The sequence below is a fragment of the Neomonachus schauinslandi genome, chromosome 1 (genome assembly GCF_002201575.2).
Source record: "Neomonachus schauinslandi chromosome 1, ASM220157v2, whole genome shotgun sequence".
In the NCBI taxonomy this organism is placed as follows: Eukaryota; Metazoa; Chordata; class Mammalia; order Carnivora; family Phocidae; genus Neomonachus; species Neomonachus schauinslandi.
Window position 1 is genome coordinate 10,488,763 of NC_058403.1, and position 10,375 is coordinate 10,499,137.

Here is a 10,375-nt window from a genome sequence, read left to right on the forward strand (position 1 = left end):
GCGGGTCTCAGCCCCCGGGGCCGGAGGCGCCGCGCCCCCGCCTCCGCGCCCCCCACCCCCTACCCCGCACCCGGAGTCGGGACGGGATGGAGGATTCGGTCCGTGCCTCCCTTCCCTCTGCCCCGCTTCACTTAGAGACACACGCTCGGAAACTGTCTCACCACCAAATAGCAACCACTTTTCCCCATTTTTATGAACTCTCATTCTTTTTTTTTTTTAAAAAGATTTTATTTATTTATTTGAGAGAGAGAGAGCATGAGAGGGGGGAGAGTAGGGAGGGTCAGAGGGAGAAGCAGACTCCCCGCCGAGCGGGGAGCCCGATGCGGGACTCGATCCAGGGACTCGATCCAGGGACTCGATCCAGGGACTCGATCCAGGGACTCCAGGATCATGACCTGAGCCGAAGGCAGTCGCCCAACCAACTGAGCCACTCAGGCGCCCCAATGAACTCGCATTCTTGTAGAAAACTTGGGAACTACCTCAAAGGACCCAAAGAAAACGAAAACCGCCCACGATCCCAGTCCCCACTGGGTTTCAAAGACCTCCATCCAGCTCAAGCAATAGTTGCAGATACATTCGGCCTCAAAGGGAGCTTTTTAATTTTTTGAAGGTACTTGGGCCTTGGCATCTCCCTGGGGAAAAGGCGTGGGACATGGAGAACATTGATGTATCTGCTCTTAACTAGCAATTGGGGAAAATGTGGAACTTCTGGAAGAAAGTTGACCGAGTAGCAGCCATGTGTATGTTCGGGGTCTGTCACCTGTTACATTGTCCCCGCTTGGATTTTTTAAACTGCTGTATGTGAACAGTTTATTTTGAGTCCACATTTAGGTTAAGAAGGAGCTTCTAGTTCCCTTAAGGAAAGTTCTGGTCAGTAACCACTGTTGTCATTTACGTTCCTGGTGGTGGGAGCTTTGCTGTGACCGCACAGCTGTTTTAATTCATATATGGTGACTTGCGAGAAAGCACCTTGACTCTGACCTATGGATTGCTAAGGAGGGGGCCAAAACCTGCTTTCTGTGGTCTATTTCATATACTCATTAGAGGTGAGGGAAGGATGGGTCTGAGGAAGGCGTTCTCCCTTTTAAGAATATCCCTGGAGGTCTGGCTTTGGCCAGGTTCTTAGAAAGTGGATTGTTTTGACAATAAAGTACACTGTGAAGACATCAGAGGGACTCAGTCTTGTCATCTTAAGTCTCGGATGGTAGAGCTGGTGGTTTGGGGCTTTCTGGTAGTTGAATGGGACATTTATTCATTCATGCATTCATGCATGCATGCCTGCGTCCTATGAATATTTATTGCACTCCTACTGTATACAAGATACTCTTCTAGACCTTGAGATACATGTGGAAGAACACACGCAAACATCCCTGCCCTCAAAAGCTTACGTTTTGGTGGAGAAGACAAACAAAACAGTAAGCAATGGACGTAATAAATAAGAAAACCATATTATATTAGCAGGCTTTAAGTAATATGGAAAAAAAGAAAGGGAAAGCAGGGTAGGGGTTATCAGGAGTCAGAAGAAGGGATAAAAATTCAGCCATACTATCAACAATTACTGACTGCCTTAAACCTTTTTAAGAATAAAGTAGGTTGGGGCGCCTGGGTGGCTCAGTCGTTGAGCGTCTGCCTTCGGCTCAGGTCATGATCCCAGGATCCTGGGATCAAGCCCCTCATCGGGCTCCCTGCTCCGCAGGAAGCCTGCTTCTCCCTTTCCCACTCCCCTTGCTTGTGTTCCCTCTCTCGCTGTGTCTCTCTCTGTCAAATAAATAAATAAAATTAAAAAAAAAAAAAAGAATAAAGTAGGTTGTGGATGCACATGTAACTATGTTAATAATATCAATTTTAATATACAAAAAAACACTAATAAGATACATAAATATAAATAAAAATAGTTTACATTTTATTATATAAAAACATACTATATTGAAAGAGGTTTTCATTTGGCTACCCACCAATTTCTTTCAAGAGTGTATTATACTTTATTGGTTATTTGCACTCACAAGCACATTGTAGTTGTATTGAATCTAATACTTTGCATCCCCATTTAGTTCAGCAATCTCTTATGGAACGGTTCTGGGTGCTGGAGTGGGGACAAGGTGAACAAGATAGTCTCTGACCTTCCTGAGCTTCTGGAAGGAAATGCTCAGACAAGTCTACAAGTTATTGTGATGCAAATTAGAATATGAGTGGTATAGACATGGCACCATGTGATCAAAGGGAGGGAGGGGCTTTCACACCCAGGTTAGCATAGGACTAGGCATTTGGAGGACCAGTAGAATTTTGACAAGCAAATATGGTGGTCACACCTCTCTTGCAGAGAGAGCAGCAAAATTTAGATGTAGCAAAGTTGTGGGTTTGTCCCGTGCCTCACAGAACCCTGTGGTATAGTTGGGGGAGATTCCATTATGCCCAGTGTTTGGATAAGAAAACTGAGGCTCCTCAAATTTATGTAATTTGCTGAAGGCGATAATCCATCAGCCGTCCTTCTATGTGACTTCAGCTGCCTTCCAGAGTCTGGGAATCCTCTCGTCCATTCTCCCCGCCAAAATGCTCGTCCCTTTTCCCATATTGAGTTTGGCTGGGTCCCTCTCACCAGCTCACTGGTTCACATTCCCATCCTTCACACCCTGGAAGGGTCTGAGGGCCCCTGTTGGCTTTTCTTCTGCTTGGGGGTAAATATGTCTCCAGAACTTGTTGAGATAAAGATGAAAATAATGGGCAGTTGCGTCCACGAAAAATATGCTTGCAGAATTCTTGACTCCATAAGATCATATTCACCAAAATTAGGCTAGTCCATAATTGGTTTTACCCTAATTCTGCTTCCTAAAGCAAGTAAAGCCTAATGAGGATTTCAGGACTGGCTGCTCTGGAAATGCTTAAGGAATGCTGTTAAGATGACAGGAACCTTATGCCTGTTTACCGAGATAAGTAAACCGAGGCCCAGGGGAGCCCTGTGTTTTATCTAGGCCCGAGCCAGGCCTGGAACTCAGATCTCCAAGCTCTGAATCCGACACCCCTCTTCCTCTCCCCTCCCAGCACCTAACCCGCTCCGCAGAAGTATGGATGGAGTCAGCCCACAAAAGCCTTGGTTGCTTAGTAAATGCTTGAGAAAGAAGGAAAGGTAGCAGGCCTAGGAGATCTGTTCTAAAAGCCCCCAGGCCGTTATCAGTGCTGACGGGCCACATAGCCGAAACATGTGGGAGAAATGCAAAAGGGGGTGATGAGTGCCAGCATCGCGTGACATCACTCCCTGCCCCCTTCTCTTCTGGGTGCAGCTGGGGGCCTTCCAGAATCCCAGGATGCTGGAGACCCAGTTGGTATGCATTCGCAGCTGTGAGCTTTGGAGAAAAAAGAAAATTATACTGACCTTGATTGGGGGCAGTATCTGTTCTGCACGAGGAGTCTCAAGCTCACGCCAAAGAAGACACTTCCAGAAGCCCCCTCTTTCTAGGCCCACTAAGGCCAGTTTGAGAATATTCAGCATGGGCTGGGCATAAAACTGTTTGTGTTTAGAGTTGGACCTCCCCGGTTCCCGCTGCTTCTGCCTCTTCCAGCCCCCCTTATCACTGTGCAAGCTACAAAAAGTTGTGGCCCTCCCCAGTAGGGGAGGGGGTCTTCTGATGGCATCTTTGGGTCTCAAGCCAGTCCTCATTTGGGTAGACCTGGTTTTACCTGATATCAATGGCCAGGTCCTCAGTTCCTTTGACCTTAAATATAGAATCTGTCTCCTCTCTGCTAAGTCCTGAGAACTCCTTTTTCTGTACTAATAAAATGTGAGTTCATGGCTACAAGATTACATTTTAGATGTATTTGTGATAAAAGACATGACCTTGGGCAGGTCAGCTCAACTCTATGGAGCCCAGTTTCCTGTAAGTTAAGATTGTTGGCTTTGTTGCTCTTCAAATCCCTGAGTCCAGTGGTCTGAAACCCTGGCCAGTGGGCAGTGCGTTGGCATTATAATGGAAGTGAACTTGGAGAATGGGACATAAACCCCCAGCTGACATGCAGATGAGTTTGTTTACACCTTGCTGACTATTAAGAGGGCATTGCCAAACTCATTTTGAGACTCATTACAGAGAACACCACGTGACCCAGCAGGCAGGCCTTGGGGGCACAGAGTGCATTTCGCAAAAGCAATACAATAAATTAAGTGTAAAGTAAGAAAAAGACTTTTTTCTTTAAAAATTCAGAGTTGTTACTTGAAAGGCAGTTAATGAACTTGACTTTTCGGGTCTGGCGGAAGGCTCCGACAGGCTCCGCATAATTTTAGGCGACAGCGTGAGTTAGGTGGGAGGCAGCTGGGCTTATAGTGAAGGCTTGAGAACTTCTCTCTGCACCTCCTCTTCAGATTACACCAGGGACGTATAAGACCAAAAAAGAAAATCTAAAAAACAAATGAGATTCGAAAATTATTTTATGAAATCATTTCTCTTATCAAATTCTTCCTGGCACCTTACAGCATGAAAGATTGGTCAGTTTCCTTTTTTTTTTAAGATTTTTATTTATTTATTTGACAGAGAGAGAGCGCACAAGCAGGGGGAGCAGCAGAGGGAGAGGGAGAAAGAGCCCGATGTGGGACTCGATCCCAGGACCCTGGGATTATGACCTGAGCTGAACGCAGATGCTTAACTGACTGAGCCACCCAGGCGCCCCAGATTGATCAGTTTCCTAAGGTTCCGTAGGCCAGTGGGTCTCAAGCTTGACTACAAATCAGGATCACCTAGGAAGCTTTATGCCAGAAAGGAACCCAGAGCAAGGACATCACAATCTTTGGAGGGGGGATCCGACCATCAGTATTTTTTTAAAGCTCTCCAGGTGATTCCGATAGGTCACCAAGTGGGGGGTCCCTGGACCAGAAGCATCAGCAGCACCTGTGAATTTGTTGGAAATGCAAATCTCAGGCCCCGCACCAGCCATTCTAGATCAGAAACTCTGGGAGTGGAGCCCAGCACTCTGCATTTTTAGAAGGTGATTCTAAAGCATGCCAGGGGTGCCTGGGTGGCACAGTCCGATAAGCAACCGACTCTTGGTTTCAGCTCAGGTCCTGATCTTAGAGTTGTGAGATCGAGCCCCGAGTTGGGCTCTGCACTCAGCTCAGAGTCCGCTTAAGACTCTCTCTCCCTCTCCCTCTCCCTCTGCCCCTTCCCCCTGCCAAATAAATAAATTAAAAAAAAAAAGAAAGAAAGAAATTTAAAGCATGCCAAAATTTGAGCACCACTACCTTAAAGCAAGGCTGAGGATGGTTGGCCTGGCAGGTTTTTTAAAGCAAATGTTTCTGATTGCTTCCTCTGGCCATAAGTAAAGTCCGTCTGGTTTTAAGTAACAGGTCTTCTTCATGATCCCGCCCAAGTGAATTAGTTGCAGAAGTTACTCTTAAGTTAACTTGCTGTGTGGAGCTATTAGCTCTAAACCAATTAACCTCTGGAGGTTGCCTACCATAATTCTATTTTTTTTTAAGATATTTATTTATTTATTTGAAAGAGAGAGCACAAGCAGGGGAGTGGCAGAGGGAGAGGGAGAAGCAGACGCCTTGCTGAGCAGGGAGCCCGACATGGGGCTCGATCCCAGGATCCTGAGATCATGACCTGAGCCAAAGGCAGACTAACTGACTGAGCCACCCAGGCGCCCCGGTTGTCTACCATAATTCTAGTCTCCTGTGGTCATGGAGCGACAAGAATGCTCTAACAGTGATTGGTAGCAGGATTCCTTGCTTGTGGTCATTCTGCATTTTTAGAAAAAAATTATATTATCTGCTCAAGGGCTCTGTATTTTCTGGGGCAAGTTTCTATGCATTCATAAGTGGTTTGAAGTCATTTAAAAAGAAAATGTCAGGCATCGTGTTTGGAAAGCTCAGCTGCCCACAACCTCGTCTTGAGTGATTTCCAGTGGACTAGCAGCTCTGGGTCTAAGCTTCAAAGACAAAAAAAAAAAAAAAAATGTTACCAAACAATTAGAATGGGGCAAAATGCTGGTTTTGTAGAAGAATCAGTACCTGGGAGTCTCTTGAGCCTGTGTAGCTCAACCTGTTCTAACAGATCTTAGGGCACAGACTCAAAAGCCCCAGAGATGTCAGGAAAACCTGTTAAACACATTTGTTTCTTATGCATGAGCAGCTTCTCCACAAGGTAAAGAGAGCCACAGTGGTCAGCCATGGAAGAGCCAGACCTAAAACCCCAAACCTCCAAATCCCTGGGCCGGGCTGCTTTTCTTTTTCCTTTCTTTCTTTCTTTTTTTAAGAGTTTGTTTATTCATTGAGAGAGAGAGCAGAGAGCATGTGTGCATAAGCAGAGGGAGGGGGAGAGAGAGAACACAGGGCTCGATCCCACGACCCTGAGATCATGACCCGGCGCCAAAACCAAGAGTCAGACGCTTAATTGACTGAGCCCCCAAGCTGATATTTCTTAATGAGCTGGGAAAACCAATCCACTCACGCTCGGGACCCTAAGTGCGCACCACTACGTGTCATATGTTATGTCGACCCCTCCGCACGCTGGGTCAGTGTGGTCCAACAGCTGCAGATATCAGTGATGTTTCTCCCTGTTCCCAAAGGGTAGAAGACTGAACAAGCCTAAGGAACCCGACCAGAGTCATGTAGCCAGAAAGCAGCAGGGCCAGAATCCAAACCTGGAGTGGAGGTGTAATTCCCGACCGATCGCTTTCTCCTTCTCCACTCCTGTTCCCTGAGCCTGTGGCTCTCAGAAGGAGACAGCGGGGGCCTCTGGTAATTGGGTACTCGGGTTATGAAGAATCAGGTATTACACTGTCAGGAGGTATTAAGAAGTTCATGGACAGCTCCTGAGCTGCTGTGTGCCAGGCGCCAGGCTAGGGAAGCTGCGGGGGGACAGGGTGGGGGACAGGGATGATGACCGTGGTGAAGTCAACGGGGAGCACAGCGGCCTTCATGGGCATGCGTGCTGGTGCTAAGCCAGGCCAGCATCAGAGAAGCTGAACTGGATTAAAAAGCATGAGGAGGTACCACTTCCTGGTTCCGTGGGCCAAGAAGGAGGGCCTGCCTCTGCTGGAGATGTGGAAAGAGATGGTGATGTGTACAGGGCTTGGCAAGCATGGGGTCTGGGCAAGCGACAACAGTAGAGCAAGAGAGGGAGGCAGGCGGCCCTTGCATCTAGGCCCACGTCCATGCTGAAGACACGGTGTTTCACCCCGAAGGTAGGGAGGAACCTGGGAGGGCCTCTGAGCTGGGGACTGACCTATTGGGATTTGCAGTGGGGGCCGCAGGTTTTGTGGTGGGTGGGTGCACGGCCCCTCCGCTCACTGAGGCATGGAGCAGGAGGGGCGGGGGCTGAGGTGGAGGGGCCTGGGGATGGCCGAAGGCACATGAATCCTTGGCAGGTCATGGGGCACCCAGCTCTGGTGCTCAGAAGGGTACCTGGGGTCATGGCCATGTGGGTGAACCTGAAGGGACAGGTGCAGCCACACAGGGAGAGGGCAGAGTGACAAGAAAGGAGGGCCAACGAAGGAATTCTGGGGTGCACTAACATCCCGGGAATGGGTGGAGGGAGAGGGGCCTAGGGCAGGTGCCAAGCATCTTGCTCAGGGCTGCGTTCAGAAGTTTCAAAATTAAGCCCATTCTAAGAAGTAGCTCTAGATTGACATTTGTCCTAGCAAGACGGTGTGTGATGTCACAGCCCCCACCCTAGCTGGGAGAGGCTGAGCACCCCCCCCCCATGTACATTGGAATTTCTCTTGCCACAGGGTTTCTGGCCAGAAACTATGGTCCCAAACCGTCACCCGTAGTTTCAACGGCCACCCCAGGGTGCCTCAAGTGAATGTTACACACAACTGAGAAATGAGTGAGGTCCTCGGAGTCTGGTCAGCCCTCGGTAGCCCCTTGTGGGTCAAGTTTCAAGGGTGGCCTCTGGATACTTTGTCTCCCAGCAGGACCTGGGGGGGTAGAAGCCAGCATTTTCTCAAAGATACGAATGAAACATGTTGAGCTTATCAGTGACCATGAGGTGGGGTGTCAGGACTCATGAACCCTCTGACAGAATTCCAGAGTTTCCTGGAAACGGCTCTCACAGTTCCCAGGCCTGTTCTCTGGGTTTTCAGGGACAGTGTCATCCAGAGTGAAATGGCCCATGCCAGCCACTCAGCAGAGGACAGGGGGCAGGGAGGGGACAAACACAGTACAAGCTGGAACACTGGTTCCTTCGAGGCCAAAGGCCATAAAGCCACAGTGGATAGAGGAAAAGGAAAAAGAGGCAGACACGTAACCCAGCACCACTTATGCTTGGGCCGCGATAACAAAATCCCACAGCCTGGGGCTTACACAACAGACGTCTATTTTTTCACAGTTTGGGAGCTGTAAGTCCAAGATCAAGGTTCTGGAAGGTTTGGTTCCTGGAGAGAGCTCTCTTCCTGGCTTGCAGGTGTTGCCTTCTCATAGTGTCCTTGCGTAGGAGAGAGAGATTTCTCTCTCTTATTATAAGGCCATGGTCTTAGCAGGTTAGGGCCCCACCCTACAGCCTCCTGTAACCTTAATTACCCCCTGAAGCCCCTATCTCCAGGTGCAGTCCCATTGGGGGTTAGGGCTTCCAGATGTGAACTGGGGGGCAAAATTCAGCCCATAGCACATAAACTAAAACACACACACACACACAACCCAGGGTGTATATTAGAGGAACTCATTGTGGGGGTCGCCTATGGAGGTAGGCGGTGGGAGTGGTGAGTGGAAATAAGAGGGAATCGGGGCACCTGGGTGGCTCAGTGGGTTGGGTGTCTGCCTTCGGCTCAGGTCATGAGCTCAGGGTCCTGGGATCGAGCCTTGCATTGGGCTCCCTGCTCAGCGGGAAGCCTGCTTCTCCCTCTCCCACTCCCCCTGCTTGTGTTCCCTCTCTCGCTGTCTCTCTCTCTGTCAAATAAATAAATAAAATCTTTAAAAAAAAAAGAAAGAAAGAAGAGGGAATCAATTGATTTACTGATCAATCAAGAGAGGCGCTGTGTGGATTCAAGGTGGCACATGCCAGGGACGCGGGTGTATGTCCGTCTGGGTGCCCCTCTCCCCCGAGATTTCACAGAACGGGCGAGCGTGTGCCTCTGTGTGGGTCTGGGCCAGGACACACTTTCTGATTTCAGATCGCACTTCTCTTTCAGAAAGTTTTCTCGGCCAGTTCGAACTCCAGCGGTGGAAACTTGAAGCCCGGGATGATTCTGTCCAACACGACGGCGCCGGCGCCCTTTCTGACCGCGCTGTGGCAGGGGACGGTCACGCAGGGCGGCAACATGTCCGGCCTGGCCCGCAGGTCGCCCCGCAGTGATGACGGCCAGCTGGCGGCGCTCTACATCCTCATGGTGCTCGGCTTCTTCGGCTTCTTCACCCTGGGCATCATGCTGAGTTATATCCGCTCCAAGAAGCTGGAGCACTCCCACGACCCATTCAACGTGTACATCGAGTCTGACTCCTGGCAGGAGAAGGACAAGGCGTACTTTCAGGCCCGGGTTCTGGAGACCTACAGGGCGGGTTACGTCATCGAAAACCAGTTGGCGGTGGAACGACCCCACACACACCTTCCGAGATAAAACCTTTGTGTCATGACCCCACAATTGGTTAAAACTGGGCCAATCCTACCTGGCGATCTGATTTTTCCCATCATGTGTCTTTTGTATTCTTTATGATTTGGGATGTCATTGGGGTTTTTTGCAATCGTAAGGGGTGAGGGGTGGCTTCATAACCCTGTCTCTCTACAATCACATTCCTTCTCTGATGACTGCCAGACGTTCTTACAAGGAATCTGATGATTCCTTCTCTCAGTATCTGTGCCTGTCTTGTTGATTTTAGCAGCTCTGTTTCCCAGACTCCCTTGCAGCTGGCAAGGTCATGTAGAAGTGGGAGCGATTCTTGAGAAGGAAAGGGTGGGTCCTCCATTGCCCTTTGTCCCCACTTCCCAGTGGCTGGGACAGGGATGCAGTAGTGAGCCAGCCTTGACTCTGGAAAAGGACAGCATCCTCACAGAAGGCAGAACATCAAGAGTCTAGGCAATGTCATGGGACAGGGTCTCTCTGCCTTCCTGCTCACCCACCAGCTCAGGCATTGTGGGAAAGAAACTAACTCTGATCTTCCTTGGGCCCCTGATATTTTGGTTCCTGTCAAAATAACAGAGTCACTATCCTAACTAATATTTTATGGGACTGAGACCAGAGGCATACTATTCCCATATTTGTCACAAGCATGCCCCCTGTCCTTGTTGCTATTGCCCTCGCTATGGGGGCTCCGGCCTCCTCTTCCTCCCTGCCTCCTGCCTCTCCGCTACATCCACCCTTCACACACACCCCCTGCAAACACACCCACACTCACACCCACAGATACACACGTGCACACACAGAGAAACACACACAGACACTTCTTACTCACACA

The 10,375-nt window shown here is 49.3% G+C and overlaps 1 protein-coding gene across 2 annotated transcripts in view; it reads left to right on the top strand.

Annotated features, from left to right (window-relative positions):
* The window catches only part of KCNE1 (potassium voltage-gated channel subfamily E regulatory subunit 1), a 10,299-nt gene extending 701 nt beyond the window's left edge, over positions 1-9,598 (top strand). Inside the window, exons 1-2 of one of the 2 annotated variants that reach the window (XM_021677976.1) lie at positions 8,171-8,325; positions 9,115-9,598. In XM_021677976.1, the coding sequence (XP_021533651.1) occupies positions 9,166-9,540 (375 nt within the window). In that variant the 5' untranslated portion in view covers positions 8,171-8,325; positions 9,115-9,165 and the 3' untranslated portion in view covers positions 9,541-9,598. Of the gene's footprint in view, positions 1-8,170; positions 8,326-9,114 lie in introns of those variants that run through there. The other variant, XM_044913463.1, reaches the window with a different exon arrangement.
* The last annotated feature ends 777 nt before the right edge of the window (positions 9,599-10,375 follow it).